This window comes from Phaenicophaeus curvirostris, chromosome 1 (assembly GCF_032191515.1).
Source record: "Phaenicophaeus curvirostris isolate KB17595 chromosome 1, BPBGC_Pcur_1.0, whole genome shotgun sequence".
Taxonomy (NCBI): domain Eukaryota; kingdom Metazoa; phylum Chordata; class Aves; order Cuculiformes; family Cuculidae; genus Phaenicophaeus; species Phaenicophaeus curvirostris.
The window spans coordinates 128,455,301-128,473,801 of NC_091392.1; the positions used below are offsets into that span (position 1 = coordinate 128,455,301).

Here is an 18,501-nt window from a genome sequence, read left to right on the forward strand (position 1 = left end):
AACAGTGGGAAGTGAGATCCCACCACACACCATGGTGTTTGTCCATCTTAGGAGGAGCAGTTTTGTTATTCCACTGGAATAAGGTGGGGCTGATCCTGACAGTCCATAGATTGGAACAAATACATGCTAACGGCAGAAAGTTACTGTTACCAATGTGATTAATATTCTACTGTAAACTTGTTTTGCCTTATAGAAGATTATAGAAAATAAGACATCAGAAAGAATGTGGTAACTTGAGCCTGGGTTGCTGTTAACGTGCCCTGATGATAAACTGCTTTTTATTTTTGTACCTCCAACACTGTTATTAAATAAAAACTAGCTTCTTCACTTAGCTTTATCTTTCACTATTAAAATTTAAAGATGGGCTAGGATGGAATCTTTTCCTACCCGAAAAGCACTTTGTGCACGCTGTCATTACTAAGGCTGAATTAGGTTAATGTGGTTTTCAAAGAGCCCCTGGCTGGCTGCACTTCAGTTCATTTTCTAAAGTCCTTATTATGACTGTCTACAACTATCTGAAAGGCGTTTGTAGCAACATGGGTGTTGGTCTCTTCTCCCAGGTGACAGGCAATAGGACAAGAAGAAATGGCCTCAAATTGCATCAGGGCGGGTTGAGACTGGACATCAGGAAAAATTTCTTCACTGAAAGAGTAATGGGGCACTGGAACAGGCTGCCCAAGGAGGTGGTTGAGTCCCCATCCCTGGTGGTATTTAAAAGACAGATAGATGAAATGCTTAGGCATATGGTTTAGTAGTGGACACGTATGGTTGGACTTTGTGATCTCAAAGGTCTTTTCCAACCAAACAATTTTATGATTCTTTATCAGTGGGGGTCTTTTAAAGATTATGTGCAAGAGAGTTGCGTCTGTATCTTCTCACTTTTCCCACAGGAGCAGATGGGGTGGTACTGGTGGGAATGGGAATATTTGCTTGCATTTTGGGGTGAGGCTGGGGGCACCAGACTCTTCCATCTTGTTGTGTTCCAAAAATTCAGTTTCAGAATTTCTTAGTATACTTGGTAAAGAATTGGTGCCCAGTTATACGCAAGAATATTTGGGTTTGCTAGTACACAATTTTTTTTTATACTTTTGCATCCTTATTCATCTTGTTTTAAGGAAACACAGTTAATCTTCAGGAAAAGTGTGTTGTACTCAAGTATGTGTAGGACAGAGTACAGGCAGAAAGACACCACACTTACACGTTACTGTTAAAGCTAAAGCTTTATTTTGTGACTTGTTTTATGTTACGTTAATGCGCTATGGATTTAGCGTTAAGGTGCTGAGTTATGACTGTTTATTAGCTCCAAACCCCAACAAATGTAGGGAAATGTAACAAGTGGCAAGAAGAAACATAGTGCAAGGATAAATGTCTTTCAGCTGGTATCCTTTAAGTTGTGTCTGTAAACTTCAAGGAGAACAGGTAGTGACCTGGAATGTTTTAATTTCACTGTATCATGCAAAGGGCAAGATTAGATGTAGGATTGTTGTTTTAACTAGATGGTGGTTCTTCCCTATTTTCTCTCCTGGGTTGGGTAGCCTGCAGCAGGGTTCTGTCGTGTCTGTTCTATCCCCAAGGAGAGTTTGACGTTTCTTGTGTTCATCAATGCTGTTTCTCAGCTATTGCTGCCGAAATAAACACACTAAAGCTTCTCTTCCCCTGGGGTTGTAGGTGCGACCTTGGCAGTGCTCACAGATCGGATTGATGGGGGAGATGCCACCAAGAGGGAGGATAAGCTGTAAGGTACTGATGTGGCAGTGACATAGTCATACTATAGGCAGTGAGGTTTTATCTCTTACGTCTCATTGCGAGCAGGTATCTGTCATCCAGAAGGGACTAAATAAAGGCTTGCACAGTGACTGCAATGCTTGCTGTGTCTAGCAGCCCGTACATGGTTTGTTAGGCTGGAAATAGTTTCCCAGGCTGCTTCTGGCTAGTGCTAGGAAGGTGAGCTTCCAAGACAGCCTCCAAGCAGTTCTGCCTTTTTATGAGTTTGCCTTTTTATGAGTTTGTCTTTTTCTCTAGTCTGTGAACCACGTGAAAGGCCTCTAAAAATTCATTGAAGTCAATATTGCCGTCCTTGTTGTAATCTATGTGGAGGACTAACTTGTCAAGGGCTTCATCGCATACATCGATGCCCAGGTGAGACATGAAGAGTTTCCATGTCTGGCCGAACTCCTCGAGAGAAATCAGACCTGAAGGAGACAGACGGCACATTGCTTTTTCCAGTACTGTTTCTCCTTCCTACATACATGTACTCAGGCACACGTGCGCTCTCCTTCATTTCAAGGAAGTTACCTGCCTGCCGTGGATTTCATGACTAAAGTATATTTTTTACTTCAGATAATGATGGAATGCTTTCAAACAGCAGAATTAAGAGAGCACTGAATATTGAGACGGAGAGCGGAAGGGAGAAAAAGCCCCCAAAGAGTGAAGCCTGTGCTGGAGATGGAATATGTGAGATTTTGTTCTCAAGCTAAGCTCTGTGCACTGTCCCTAATATGGTTAGTGCCTGAGTGCTTAAATTAGTCTTCACTAAACTGCAAAAATGACATCACCTCTGATTCCTCCATATTTAGAAACCTTAAGAAAAACACAGAAGGGGAAAGCTAACTAGTGTAGAGCTGGTACCGTGAAGTTACCTAGACTTACCTGAGTGGTCTTTGTCAATGACGTTAAAGATGATCTCCAGATCCTTTCTGTATCTGCACAGTGTTTCTGCCAAAGCTGGCTGAACCTGGTTTTGAAATTCCATACAGGAAACCATTCAGCCCTTGGTTTGAGTTAGTCTGACTACAGAATACATACTGTACAAATCTGTGTTCCCAGTTTAACTTCTCAAACGTTTAAAAAAAAACCCTTAAGGTCAAGTTCCCTGGGATGACACTTTGTGTCTTGCCCTGAGGAATAATCAGCTAAAACCTGTCACTTTCAGATGGTTGGGGGGAAGGCGCCCTTCACACCTCCTACATGCAGTAATTATTTGTGGAAATTTGGATAATCTAGGGAAGACGCTGTATGTTGTGCACTCATAGCAAGCTTTCACTGTACATATGTGAGTGGATCCTGCCATTTAGAAAAATGATGTAGACAGCGAAGTACTGCTATGCAGCCACTTGGTAAAAGCTGGACTCTCTAGAAGAGACCTCAGCTACTGTTAAACATCTAAAAGTCTGCCTACAAATGAGACTCCCTCCTACAGGTGCTTTAATTGGCTCTGGAGCACATATGAAAAGCTCATCTCAAAGAGTGAGGGTTGAGTGCCCGGCGTAAGATTTGTCTCATTTCCTCAGCTATGTTATCAAAACGCCCTTGACAGTCAACGGAAAATAAGCAGCATTTCTAGCATGTGATTCATACAACCTATTTTAGGCATCTACCTTAGCAGGGAATGATGATTCGTACTGTAGGAGCACTCATTTCCTTCCAATGACTATAAAAGGAAGCTTGGCAACTAGTTCGGCTGTAGATATCTACCTGACTGGCCAAACCCCTGTCTTGTGCCTCACGTTGCACCAAAAGCTGTTCCTCCAAGATGTGCAGGGAGATGTTTTCCTCCTTACCTCTTTTATAGGTTGATCTATTTTCAAATCGTAAAAGCACGACATGAAGTCAACTTCTCCATCTGCGTTCACGTGCGCTAACTGAGGCCGCAGCATCCTCCAGGGCAGTCCCAGCTGTAGGACAGACTCCATTGCCGCTGCCCAGTCATTGACAGAAATCTTGCCTGCCGGAAGGGTCAGTTCATGGTTACAAGTGTTATGTGACGTAGCACATACCAGCATTCCTTCTGCCATTTTTTAGAATGGTTGCAAAACAGATAGGTTTTTCCTAACCCTGGGATAAAAACCCTCATAACAATGAGCAGCAGGGTTGGACTGAACGTTTCCATGGGTACCTTTCAACCTCACTGACTTCATGATTCTATTGTGACATTAAACCAGTTCTAATGCGTTTTGAAAAATTAATATGTTAAACAGTTGTTCAGTGGCCAAAGAAACAGTCCCATCACGTTACTGGTTGCCCTCTTAGGGGCACAGGTGACAGCCTGGTCAAGTGAAATCCTGACACGAGGAGAGTTGTATTTGTGCTAAGAAGTCATTAACTCCTTGTTTCTACATAAAAGGTTCATGTATCAACTCACCAGTGACTTTTCTTCAGCTGATGGGTGAGCACGCGTCTGCTAGTGGCATAGCCAGTCAACTTTACTCAAATTATCTCTGAGGCTCAGAAAGAGACCACTTCCCTCTCACCTGAGACCTCAATTCCCTGTCTGACATCAGAAGACATTCCTCAGTGAAGGTGGTGACCTTTGAGCCTCTGGAGCTGGATTTACCTGCCCAACCTCTGCCCAACAACATTTCTGTATTTGCACATGTGTTTCAGTCGTTTTCTTCTTCCTACTTAAAGCGTCATCCTCTCAAGTTGTTTTCTGGGCCTGAGCACCTGCTAACACATCCTCCTCTGTAGTCAGGAAGAGCATAAGATCAGCCAGCCTCTCCTGCCTTCCAACCTTACACTGGCAGGCAAGAGCCTTCTCCATGGGATTTGTCCCCTCTGCCCCTGTGGGTGCATGGAAACTGTTTCCCCTGTGGTGGCAACTGGACAGAGAGGTTAGTCTTACCTGTGCCATTGACATCATACTCTGCAAAAGCACTAGTGAGTTCAGACCTGCGAGCATAAATCTTCTCTCGCAAGGACTTTAAGGCAGATGATTCAATTGTACCCACCCTAGGAGGAAAGAAATGCAGAGCACATCATTAAAGGATTAAAATCCTCCTGGCGTTTTATGCTTTTCAACATTCATTATCAAATTCGTATGTCCTTTAGCATATAGTATGTTTAGGGTCATTCTAAAAGACAACAATGGAGGAAAAAAAGCCCCAAACCCAACAAAACAAATAAAGCCCCATAAGAATAATCTGAATTTACAAGATAATTGAGTTTATGTAGGTAATTCTAAGCCGCTTTGCTTTAGTAAATCTGACCACAGTGCTAGGTATGGCAAAGCTGTCATGATAAATATTTTGGACTCAATTCATAACAGGATTTGTCTAGATTAACTCTGCAGCCTTAAAGCAGACCTGACAGGCAGGTGCAGGCCCTTTATGAGTCCCTAGCAATTGTCTGTTCTAGCTGCTTACTGCACCTAAGTACATTTGGGAGTTTCTCAGGAAACCAAGTCAAAGCATTTAGAACATGTTTTGTCTGCTGTATTAATTTTTAAATTGTAAAATAGAAAACCAAAGCAAATAGACGTCTATTTAATTATTCAGTCAGGCAGTAGGTTTGTGGCAGGTACTCAGGTGTTAAGCAAGCACACGCTCACTGCATACAGCGTGGAGCTTTACCTCTCCCGAAGATTCTGCCTGCGTGTGTACTTGCTGACTTGATACTGCACAAAGCGAGGAATCAGTTCAGGATTCAGTTTGATGTATGCTCCTCGGTTGCTCCCCTCCTCGTAATAGTTGGAGGCAGAAAATATGGTGATAACCTGATTGTGGGAAACAAAAAGAAATTGGGTTAGCTAAACCAACTCTTCTTGAGACTGATTTCTGAAACTGATCTTAGGAAAAGGTGCAGGTTACAAAGCTAAGTGCCTGTGTGTAAAACCAGAGGTCAGACAGCTGTATCATTCACCAAACTTCTTGTGCTTTTTGAGTCAGAGCTGCAGGCATGTATTTTTGACCTGTCATAGGGAGACTTGTGATCAGAGGTCAGCTCGATAGAATGTGCTGTTAAACAGAAACCTCTTTCTAAGGTCTGTTTTTCAGGACTCTTGCTGGCCTTCTGACAGACTATGTCAGAGAGACAGGCCAGGAGAGAAATTATTAAGTTAAAAGGCTTCTTAAGCCTTAGAGCTCCTCTTACACTATATTTACACCTAACTCTCCTCAGGGATTTTGTTGATTTTCATTTGCTTTCACATGAGTAATGAGCCCGTCCGCACACCATAAAGCTGTAAAGAGTTTCTTTTGTCAGAATGCCATCATTTGTTCTAATATCTATCTAGCATACAGTTCCCCAAAACCTGCTTTAAAGAATTCACTCTTTTTAATTAACTTCGTAGACAAATCTACTGTGGGTATGCTTGTGAAATTCACAGAATTCTACTTTACATGGAAGCATCTTACCTTCCCATCATGACTGATCTCATAACCTTCCGGCTTAAATTCATGAGACCTGATGAGCATTTTCAGATTATACCTTTCAAACAGCTTGGCAGTGACGTCGGGGCCAAAGTAACAACCTCCTCCTCGACGCTTGTTTGGTGTGCAGCCGTTTTGGCTTCTTGGGTCACTCCAGAGAATGTCAAGGATCTGTAAATAAACTCAGGCAAGTTAGGACTGGTAGCAGTTGAGGACTTACAGGCTATAGCTGTCTAAAGCACTGGCCATGGCAAAAGCCCCATGGTACAAGGAGAAAAAATGCTTGCACTAACAAGTACATCTTGTATTTTCTTCATTCCTTTCAGTAGGACATTAACTTGGACTGAAACTTTTGTTCTGCTTTTCTTAAGAAACGTTATTTAGATTTTGGAGGAACTTTTTCAGGTGAAATATTGTTTCAGAAACAGTTGCACCTCCTTTTACAGCTGAAGTTTTCAGACTTGGGTAGTGCATCAGGAACAGTACCTGGTGCCTGGGCTATTTAAATTACAGCAATAGGTGCCGCCTTCACATGTAGGTGTGAGAGGCATTTTCTGTTTCCCAGCACAGACCTAATGTGTGTCAGTGATTTTACCTAAACTAAGCTTGGGAGTGTCTGCTCTAAACACGACAGGAGTTGCTTCTGGGTTTATCGCCTAGGGTTAGTTCATGTTTGAAAACAAGATTTTACAGACATCAGGATGAAGTATCGTGGTTTAAAGTGACCAAACCTAAGAAGAACCTCTTCTCTTCCAGAGAAGAGCAACAAAGCTGGTGAGGGGGCTGGAGAACAGGCCTTACGAGGAACGGCTGAGAGAGCTGGGGTTGTTTAGCCTGGAGAAGAGGAGGCTGAGGGGAGACCTCATTGCTCTCTACGACTACCTGAAAGGAGGTTGTGGAGAGGAGGGTGATGGCCTCGTCTCCCCAGTGACGGGGGACAGGATGAGAGGGAATGGCCTCAAGCTCCGCCAGGGGAGGTTCAGGCTGGACATTAGGAAAAAATTTTTCATCGAAAGGGTCATTGGGCACTGGAACAGGCTGCCCAGGGAGGTGGTTGAGTCACCTTCTCTGGAGGTGTTTAAGGGACGAGTGGACGAGGCACTGAGGGGCGTGGCTTAGTGTTTGATAGGAATGGTTGGACTTGATGATCTGGTGGGTCTTTTCCAACCTGGTCATTCTATGATTCTAATAATTCTAGTTGGGAGCAAAGATTAGGCAAAACATGTTTGTTTAAACCTTGCTGGACAAGGTTTGCACTAACACATTACACTTTGTGAGCGTGGCTCAGTGGAGGCTTTGTTAGCTGGAGGAGTATCAGATTAAAGGGGTTGCTTGTGCCCATTCCATTAGTTTGTACATTAGGTGTATGTCTTGGAAAATCACATTTTCAGGGATGGATTTGCCTCTCGAGAAGTAAAACAAAGGTGTGTGCCCCTTAAAATAGCCGTCTGAAGAGAAGGTCAGAAAAATAAACTTACATGCAACTCAATTTTGAGCTTGTAAATTGCTGTGCAAATTAAGCTTTCCAAATTGTCACACTTTATTAAATTACAGCATGATAAGAGCTTCATATTGCTCTAATATCCAAGAAGAAATGAACAGCCAGAGGACAAAAAAAAATCCAACTCTTAAGTAATCAGCCTGCAGGTCTCAGGAGTTGGGTGATTTGGGTTTTTTTGGACAATTATCAGCATTCAGCTGTCAAAACCACAGTCAAAAGAAGGTGCTCGCTACTGCCTACAACTGCAAAGTCTGACCTATTTAAACTGACAACCATTTATGTACCAACAGATCCAACCACACGAGGGCATGCGAAGTCATCTCCTACCGAGCAGTTTCCTCCTCCTAACTGCTAAGTAAAGAAAACACTGGGTTAATTGCACCTGTAAGGTATAAAATCACAAGCGTTTATCACCAAGTCTACAAAAAACATCCGAAGAACTAGTAGCTGGATAGTTTACTCCCAAGAATGATGGGTTTTCTGTTAAGAGACAGGGCCCTCAGACTCAAAACACTGCCTGAACAGTGCCTGCCAGTTCTGTGCAGGGCAGAATCTGTATCAGTCTGTCTTTGGTTTCACCTACTTGTTTCCATTCCTTCAGGGAGGGATCTGAAGGCAAATTTGAGCCTGAAAGCTCAGTTGAGCCCGATGAAGAGATGTGCTGTGGTTTTCCCGCAACGTTCTGGTTGGCAATGTGTTTACTCGGTCTGGTTGTGGTAGTTCTCTCCTTCACTGGGTCCTGTCTGTTTGTCACTGATTTTGGTGGCCGCATCAAAGATTTCAACTTTAAAACACAAAAAAAACCAGGCATTGGAACTGTTAGCAGGCTATAAAGATGGTACAGAGATGTCAGCTGAAAGGCACATCAGTTCTTGTTTCCTGTACTCGACACTGAACTCTTCACGATGTCCTGAATTCACAAGTTTGGTGAAAGCTGCATGTTTGACACTTTAAGCAATTTTGCATCCTATCTATCAGCGGAGAACCTCTTCAGAGCTGTTTTCATACTCTTATCAAGACAGACAGTCATTCCAAACCACGTCAATCACAAGCTCTCACTATACAGCAAATATAGTCCAGGCTCAGGGCAGACACTGAAGTGCCCAGCCAGCTTCACTGGAAACTGAGTGTGTACAGTACTGAAGATGAAACAGCATTCACCACTGCTCTTGATACAGTAGCATGCTGGGAGGTTAATTTGGCTAAAAAAAATGGGATAACAGTGGAAGTGATGCAGTATTACATCAGGCCCTTTTATTGTTAAATCAACCTCCTCCACTATGCATAAACGTTTGATTTTTGGAGCTGTGTGCTACAGCTTTATGAATGCCCATTAGTACAGACTCTTCTCCAGGGAGTATAATTTCTTCTCATTTGAAATTTTCTCATACAAATTCATTATTTTAACAAAAAATTCCCCAAACTAACCCCCAAAACACCCCTTCCTCTAAAGATAAGGACTGATGCAAAACAAAATTTGAAACACGGGGTTATTCCTCAGCGTGCTGACCGGTACTTGAGACTGGCCACTTGCCAGCTGTACCAATTAAAATATATCAGTTGGCCTTGAGTAATACTGGCCTTGAGTTTTGCCCCACACGCTCTCATTAGTGATGCTCACCTGTGGCATCAACTCTGACCTGTTAGTCCTGCATTTCACAGATAGCACATCAGTAAATACACTGAGCCTAGCCTCGGTGAAAGCGTGGGCAGAGCTCAGCTTACAGACACCTACATCTGTAGACAGGTAGGCAATTTCAGTCTACAGTGGTATAGACAATGGAGCCCAGACTCTGATGACCAGAAATACGCATTACCCTTCTCCATACACCTGTAAACTGTAAAACTTTACTGTCCTGTAAAGCATTTATTCCTGTATTAGAAAGCGTCAGGAAGAGGGAAATAGCTCTAGATTCTACAGATGCCTATGAGAAGGTACACAAGTGCCTTGTGCCATCTGTGATGCTCTACCGTGTCTGTGAATTAGCATGAACCAGACCTAAAAGAGATTGGGAGGAGACCTGTGAAGAAGACTTTCTCCAGAAGCAGGCAGAGGCCAGAGGAAACATCCCTCAGCTATAGGGGGCTCCCATAAACAGCACTGGAGGCCTATGTCTGAGCAATTACAAGATCTGGATCTCCATCAGATCTCCTGGATTGCCAGTGATTATAAGGAACCCAAGCATCCCGCTCACAAGCAGACATCTTAATTTATTTGATTGAATCAGCCAATTTGAAAGAGCTGTGTTTGTTCACCATTTCAGAACGAAATTGAGGTTTCTGACTTCAAAATGCCTGAAAAGCAGTAGCTTCTCAAGACCAGGTCCTCAAGTTTGATCTTGTTGGAAAGGCTCTCCCACATGTGCAAAGCTCAGCTGCTGCCAAGGGAGTGCACCACAGGTGGAGAACTTCCCTCACACAACAGATGGCAGAAGCACAGCCCCAGGATAAAAAGCAGTGCTGAAAAGATGTGGCTACCCAGACTTTTAAAGTGTTTAGAAATGTCTGAGAATTAATACTTTTCATACTTTCTGGCTAATGCATCGTCACTGCAGGAAGGAGGTATCTAAAGTGGTTTTAGCTATTTTAAAGTCAAAAGACTCATGTTATTTTACAGCAGCCAAACAATTGGCTCCTAAAACCTACTGAAGCATTCCTTCCTAAACACTGATTTTGAAGGAAAACACGACTTTTTTTTATCCCTTACATACCTTATACTACAGCCATTTCCCTTCTTAATGCAAACAACTTGATCTTAGCATTTTTTTTAAAAGAAAACCAAATCACCCCAACATGAATACAATCTCTTACCTTATTTCTCTCAAGTGCATTTAGGAAATCCAAATCTGTGGTGTCCGAAATCCCTCCGTGTAGGATAAGAACTTTGCTATCAATGATAGTAGCGAGGGGAAGCCAGCTAAAGACATCTTGCAAAAGACACAAAATTTGTTTCCCGTGGTCCTGTAAAACACACTCTTATATCAGATCCTGTTTCCAGCAGATTCTGTTTGCTTCTAAGTTCAAGGTTTAGCCGAATTGTCTGCCACAGCCTGTATGAACAGTTCCATCCAGGTGCCATGCCTAACCACAACACTGACAAACATGTTCTGACATTCACGGCGGTCATTTGATTGGGTGCATTTTTCTTTCATTCTCAGGTCTTTTTGTGTTCTTGAGTGGCCTTATGAATAGTAGTTATTCCACCCCATAGATCTCTGAGCATAGAAGGCTAATACTTAAAATTGTTTTGCCAGTAAGTCCACTGAAAAAACGATAATTTCAACTCCATTACTAAAGTCATTCTGTACTACACCTAAATAAATCAGATGGAAGTTCCCTTGTTTACGCAGGTTTCATTTTACATGTGCAAGACTACAAAGAAAATAGAGGGGAAGTAGGAGGAATCTTACCTTGTACTTCTTTGAAACTTCTTTTGTGAAGCCATATCTGAAAATAGGACAACATAATGAACCCTTCTTCATGATTTTCTATAGTGTTTGGCAGAAGTTTTCTATCCCTCTTTTCTCCTGCCATTGTGTCTCAGCTCTGTTTAAATGTGTTACCTTCTGCTCTGTCTCAAGAATTGAGTTAAACTGATTTATTGTACATACAAGAGGTCAGGAAGAGAATTCAGACTAATAATTATTAAGGAGCCTTTTTCCCGTCTAAATGAAATAATCTAGCAGTTTTGCCTTTTAGATACTGGAAATAAATTTCAAAGGAACCTAAATGACGATAGGCAAAATTCCCACAAAACCTCCACAGAGCTCTTGTTATAAATGACTCAGCTTTGTTAGACCAGTGTTGTCTTATCATGTCTTTTCCCTGGCAAGGAACAAGGATTTTGACACCTCATTCATTTAAAACATGGAAATCCTTGGTGCAAGGGGAATTTTCACAGCACCCTAACTCCCAGCTTTCACATTTACTGATGTTATTTACTGCTAATCAAAACACCCCAAAAATAACCATACACAGGAATGCATCTTTGCACTCCATACCAACACAGACTTCGTTAATATTTTCCACTCTTTTGGGTGGGATTTTTCCTACCTTGTAGATAAAGGAACTGATCTTGTTTTATGTTTTGGGGTTTGTTGTGTGTTGTGTCTTTTTTTTTTAAATTAAGTGCATGTTAAATGGTGGTCTCTTAACATGGATCATTAATAGGATTTGAAGCTGGGGCTCTATCCCAGCTTTATGCCTGGGCTAAAGAGCAATATATTCTGTGTGCGTGCATCAAATGACAGAAGGGGTAGATCAGGTTATCTGCCACTTAGTCACCGCAAGACTTACTGGGCAGCTGAGAATTGGACCTATCAAGAGTGAGTTCTTCTCATGTCTCTGAGATGGTTTTGTCTACAAGTCCCTCTTTAGCTACAGCCAGAGACAGTGGCTGTGCTCACTCCCTTGGCAGCACTATACAGCTGAGTGCAAATATCTTTATAAGAAAACGGGGCCCTGGCTGTTCCTGCAATGGGGTAGACTGCCACCTCCCAACTAACAGACCTCCATGGTGCAGAAGCTAGGATATTTACCCATCCCTTGTGTTTGGGAAGTGACGTCTTAGTTCAAAGTTAAGTGAATTATCAGCTCTTGCTTTACTGGTTTCATTATATTGCATACTAGTATGTCTTTTGCCATGCTGTGGAAAGAACCAATGCTTTAACTAAAATATAATCCTCCCATCCATCCCTTTCCCCCAAATTTGGTACTCTGGAAGCTGCACAAGGCCCACTGACATCAATGGATTGTGATTAGGTCAGAGTCAAGACATGACTCCTCTTCAATTGCCTGTGTGTAATGAGGATGTTCCTTGCACCCCTCACACATCTTGAAGATGCAGAGCTACACCTGAATACCTCATAAAATATTAATTTTGGTTTAGGATGTCACAGCAGCTACAGCAGAATTCAAAAGCTCCGGCATTTTTAGTGAAAGACCAGATACTCCCTCCCCCCCAGCCCCCTAAAATCTACCTCAGGTTCATGATGTAGTCTTCATGGTTTCCTCTATTCAAGTGTAAATCATTGGGGTAGATAAGAAGAAATGCAAACAGGATTATAAGTATTTCCATAGAATTTTTCCCTCTGTCAACAAAATCACCATTAAAGACATAACGGTTTTGTTCTGAGGGCAGACCATTCTGTAGAAGGAAACAAAACCAATGACATTTGGAGACGCTTTTATGCAGCTGTAATAAAGGAAATAGCATTTCAATTGAGATCACATTGCTAGAAATTCTGGAAAAACACTGCACAATACAGAGATCTAAAATGCTGCATTTCTTTATGTCCACTGTGTTGAACAAAAATATCCATATCATACAACCTGGATGAGCCATCAGAGAAGAGATAACCTCTCTGACTGTTCTTATAATAATGCCATCTCTAATCCCTTCCTCCACCTACTAAATTAAGTCGAAAGGGACCACTAGGAACATCCTTCTTCTAATAAAATACATTTTCCTGTTAATGCAACTGCTGCCAGGAAATTATGCACTTTCAAATCGAAGTTATTAATTTTGAAAGGAAGACAAGAAAAATGATGTTCTGACACAAATCTGAAGGTTCTTAGGTTTCCTTACCTGGTAAGAAAATGGATTTCATATATTTATACTGTGTATGCTTCTAAAACTCCATAGAAAAAGTCTAGTCCAGAGGATATCAAAGCTTAATACAGAACTCTAAACAACTTTGTTTCCAGTTGCTTTAATCCTGAAAGCACTACTTGAATTTTACTCATGTTGCCCTGGGTGGGGGCAAAGTGCAAAGATTACTTAAATGCTTACAAATCTGAGGGGCTGTACATACAGGTATTTCTTATTTTATTTTTTCTGAAGATATAGAGCAAGAATTTATGAATAGCGACTTATCAAAAGCCAGTATTGTGTGTTTCATTGGATTAGTTATCAACATGTCTATGGGTGCCATCAGCTTACAGAAGTACAGCAGTAATTGTGTATAGCATCATCATTTCCAGTCATGAGTATCAGAAATATTATTATTTCAATTTTGATTTGCCAGAAAAAGGAAACCTCTGTTTTCACAATTGGCATGCACAAGAATATTCAATAAAACAACTACAAAATCACATTACAGTTGTGGAAGCCACTCTTAACTGGTCTGGCAGCATTGCAAGACATCCCACTTTCTGAATAAAGCTGCTGTGTTAGTGTCCAGCCCTTCCTATGATTCGATGGCATTCCCTGGCATACTACTGTAGCAGGTTTATTGCACGATGCATGATCTGGCCAGAGACTGAATTAAATGTTTACTTTGAGATCATTAGGAAATCTGGGGTTTGCCCCAGTCAGTGTCCCACACTGTTATGTCAGGATGCATTATTAAATCCTGAGTCTCTCCACTCCCACAGCAGCACAAACTTGACTGCTGTAAATTGGGTTTTGCCGTAGCCTTTCCCCATCTCTCTCTAAATTATTTAAACTTAGAGGAGTAGTGTTCACAGGAGTGGCAATTTATGAGACTCTGCTAATGCAGCAGGTTGTAGTGGTTTTAAAAAAAGAAAGGATGGATTTCAGGCATGGAACAGACAGGAGAGACTCAGCAGCAGCTCCTGGAAAGATGAATTAATAAAAGCTTTACCTTAAAACTGTTAGGCATGTGAATCACCAGCAGACTGTCAATATACACACAGCCACTCTGTAACTGCAGTCCTCATGGAAAGACAGATCTAGTGAAGCACTCTCCAGACTCTCTCATTCTTCTTTTCCAAAAGCTTAGCCATAACTTTTAGTTTTAAATGAGAATTTGCTCTGGACTTCCAACTTCAATGTGACATTTTAGTTTTGTTCCACGCTCATGCAAAGTTTTTATATCCTTTTCTGTGGTTTTACCCAACAATAACAGCAAAAATAAATTAAAGGCCATTGCAGCCTCTGACATGAAGGATTCGTGAACAAGACCCTCTAATGTTTAACACCTTGCTGCTGGGCATCATTACTGTACCTGCTGGGTCAGTGATTAATTAACTTCCGTTTGTCATTTGCATTTTCTACAGCTTCAGGCTATTTCTATCCACAGCATCCATTTAATAATCTAGGTTAGCAATATATAATTTAAAATTCAAGGGTTTCAAAGAATTTGAGGAAGTGCTGTAATTTAATGGAGATTAATGCAGGGACTGAATGGACCTTGTAAATTGGCTATTGAGAAAGAAGCAATTATCTTAGCCTCACCCAAACCGAGTTTAAGATTTATACACACTATTACCACCAGCACTGTATTGATAAGTTGTACATTACTAGCTTCTACGTGTTTGCTGTTGGCAGTTTGTAAAGCTGTTGTAATAAAAGTTCCCTGGACAAGCTCAAAGCCTCCAAAGTACTTCAGCAGCCACTTCAGCTCTGCATGGGTCTGAGATCATCACACTCTTTGTGGCACTGTTTGGGATTGCACCCTCTTGTTTAAGGTTATGGGTAGTTCATATCAACTCAGAGGAAAAAATCCCTTCCAACTGAATCAGAGTTAGGGAAGCAGAAAAAAAATGGATCCCAGAGCCTGGCTAGGTTTGCTGCTCAGCTGAGTAAAAGCTTAGGGGGAGAGAAAATGCTTTGTCATTTCATTTGTTTCTAAATAACTCAGCAGCTCTATCACGTGCACTCTATTTTCTCAAGAACTTTTAAAGTCCATATTATTTGGTTTGGTGGAAGGACTCCCATAGAAGTGTAACAGGGAATGACTGAGGGTAAAATGTAGTGCCCAAAGTCAGTGGGACTTTCAGCTCTGAATTCACTGAAGTCAGGATTTAGTTCTTGCTTAGAATTTTTTTCTCTTCGTAACATCCATCCATTAGAGAGTGGAAAAATAATCATCTCCTGTTTATTCCAAAAGAATAAAATTATGGCTATACTTATATTATCTATCTTCGAAACAGTTATTTTTCTGATTCCAGGTCCTGTGTATGAAAACAGTCTGTATCATACTCTTATTACAGTTTCAAAAAGGAAAACTGCCTAATTAAAATAACAGCTAAAAGACTGCAATCCAAGGACCAGCTAAACGTAACTGATCAATTAATAAGAAAAGCAGAACTCTGTAAAGAGGTCTGCTTATTCTTCAACAGGCTCCTGGTATATACTTGGGCAAACCCACCAAGTTTCCCTTCAACAGGTGTCAGATAAAGCATAACAAAGGCAGAAGCAAAGGGGAATTACAATATTTAAACACCTGGTTTAACTCTCTCCAGCCTCCAGTCAGTGCAGATGAATGTACAAGCATCATACATAAACACTTTCCTCCAGAAAGCTCAAATTAAAGATGGGATCTGCTAAATGAAAGGTGGTGATTCATGCCAAAGATAAATGTGAAGCTAAATATAGGAAATTTCCTGCATCTTCAGTTAAAGATACAATTATGGAAAAGATAGCCTGGAGCTTAATTTTTTTCACATCAGTAAAATAGAGCTATGCTCAAATTAAAAAGCAAGCAGCTGTTCTAGGATATTTAAAGGGTGCCCAAGGTATTTCCATTTTGTGCAGACTGCACGATTGCTTCCAAGACTTAAAAAGCTTTTAATTAGATAACACTCTTTTTTGTTTCCTGTATAAATAATAATAATAAAAAAACCTTCAAAGCTATCAATGGAAGGCCTAAATGAAGGCTTCTACATTTTTTCTGGAGGGCCAACATTACCCATGGTGTGGTGCTACATCAGGAACTAAGTTAGCTCCTGATCTTAGAAAACTTTAGTCAATATGGAACATAAAGCAGTGGCAGGACTTTGGAGACATTGCAAGGAACCCTCTTAAGTCTTGGTTCATGCATTTAGGAAGAGAAAGATCTCCTGGACCTCCTTATCAGTGAGCAGGAGGATATGGAGAAGAAAAAGCTACAACCAAGAAACCATTCAAATTGTTCCAGGATTTGTATGTGTGGTACATGCATGCCACATGTACAGTTGTAACAGTGATAAATCTATCAGATGTAAATATGTGTTGCTTACAAGTCATGAAATGAAAATGCTACATCATAGACTGCCTACTTACCTTATAGAATATCAGCAAAAGATCATCCAGGTTTCCATGCAAATCTCCTACAGGAAACAAAACGTGATTCTTACTTTTTTTTTTTTTTTGGTCTCTCACAGAGGAGGAAGAGAATGGAAATATAAAACTGGGATTAGTCAATCCTAACAGGTTTCCCCCATGTTCTCCTTCGTAATTTGCCTTGTTTTAGGATTAGCTTCATTTTAATGTACATGCTGAAGCTGCTTGTAAAATCTGCCAATTAAATACTTGAAAGAGTATACAATTATCTGGCATAAAGTTTTTGTCTTCCCAGTTGGATCTGAAGATCAGATCAGTCACACAGCCAAAGGTTCGCATGGAAATGGGAGTAAGATGAACATACTATCAACTTGAAAAACAGGAAATGTCACTAAAAGACATTTAGAAATATGGTAGAATTCTACATACCGAAAGGTTTAAATATAAGTAGGGCACTATGTACAGCACAATTGTCTATCTGTCTGATTCAGGGCCAGGTTTTTATTACTACAGGCACGATTTGATGGACAGTGTCAAGAACTCTCCATGCTTGCATGCCTCTATGCTAAGGCCGCAGGAATGACAGATTTGGCCTTTTCCAAGAGGTTTATTTTGGAACAGGCAGGGGGATTTTACGCCAACACAAAGGATCACTGCAGCATAGCTCCCTTCTGCATATGACTGAATTTCATGCTCATGGAACCAACCTTCTCATGTCTGACTCACCACCACAGAGCCACAGAATGGTTTCAAAACTTATCTTGTGACAATATGCTTTCACCACAAGTGAGTAGGAAAGGAAAGAAGTGACATTTTTACCCCGTCTATATGTTTTCTATGCCATTTTTTATTAATTATGAGCCTGATGATGTCATTCTAAGGAGTCCTTCAAGCTATGACAGATTTTCATCACATATATGGATGTAAACATTTCAGGTGCATATTTAATCTGCATTGTTAATTTGAAATTAAAATAAAACTGGGAGAGGGATACCTTATGTTAAGGAAATGAACATTATGGACCAATTATGTCTAAAACCAGGTCTTTCGTCTACTGCAGAGGATCCTTCTGGTTGCAAAACCTATTAGTTCCAATGGCAGAAAAGGGACCCCTTTAGATGCTGCTTACATTGTGCAAATGCAAGATAAACATGAGGAGGCACGTTTTGCTTAGTAAGAATATGCTGTGTAACAAATGAATATGAATTCATGTTTCCTTGATTTGGAGAGAGGTTTGTTGGTTTGGTTAAGAAATTACTAGTTATACAAAACTATGTTTAAATAAACCCTTTCCTGGCGATCAAAGTAGGTGCATAACCACATCTTATAAAACATTATTTATTTTGCATGTGTCACAGTACTGTTCCTTATACCACTTTTCTATTACACAAAGCACATGCTGCTGGCTGTCAATAGTGAATCTCACCATCACTGTTCTGTTTTGCAGCTACTGCATTCTGTGGCAAGTCAGGATACTGCATCCCTTTATCCATAATTTACAAAAGTGTAACAAAATAGATGGGCAATGAGCTTTTAGTTCTTTACCTTGTGTCACATCACATCATTCTGTGAGACTAATTTGTTGGTTGTATAAAGACTGAGCCATCCTCTTGGGTCCCTTTAGAAATGAGGATGTATTATAATTTCAATTTATTCTAGATAGTCATGCTGTCAATGAAAGCTCTTGTTTGCCACACCTATTAAGCCCTCATTAAAATCATTACTGAGTAAATTATGATGGTGAAGCCTTTTTCTCGGTAAGTGGAGAAAGCACTGAGACTTGCAGCCAGTGATCAAAATGCTCAGTGGCGTTTTAGAGATGGAAGTGCAGGAAAATTTAAGCTACA

The 18,501-nt window shown here is 40.9% G+C and overlaps 1 protein-coding gene across 1 annotated transcript in view; it reads right to left on the reverse strand.

Annotated features, from left to right (window-relative positions):
* Positions 1–1,100: 1,100 nt before the first annotated feature.
* The window catches only part of PPEF1 (protein phosphatase with EF-hand domain 1), a 39,117-nt gene continuing 21,716 nt past the window's right edge, over positions 1,101–18,501 (reverse strand). Inside the window, exons 7-17 of the mRNA XM_069874439.1 lie at positions 16,655–16,701; positions 12,627–12,793; positions 11,058–11,094; positions 10,459–10,608; positions 8,231–8,431; positions 6,132–6,317; positions 5,349–5,491; positions 4,622–4,728; positions 3,561–3,724; positions 2,650–2,734; positions 1,101–2,192 (exon numbers count right to left, since the gene is read on the reverse strand). Of these exons, the coding sequence (XP_069730540.1) occupies positions 1,999–2,192; positions 2,650–2,734; positions 3,561–3,724; positions 4,622–4,728; positions 5,349–5,491; positions 6,132–6,317; positions 8,231–8,431; positions 10,459–10,608; positions 11,058–11,094; positions 12,627–12,793; positions 16,655–16,701 (1,481 nt within the window). The 3' untranslated portion in view covers positions 1,101–1,998. The remainder of the gene's footprint in view (positions 2,193–2,649; positions 2,735–3,560; positions 3,725–4,621; positions 4,729–5,348; positions 5,492–6,131; positions 6,318–8,230; positions 8,432–10,458; positions 10,609–11,057; positions 11,095–12,626; positions 12,794–16,654; positions 16,702–18,501) is intronic.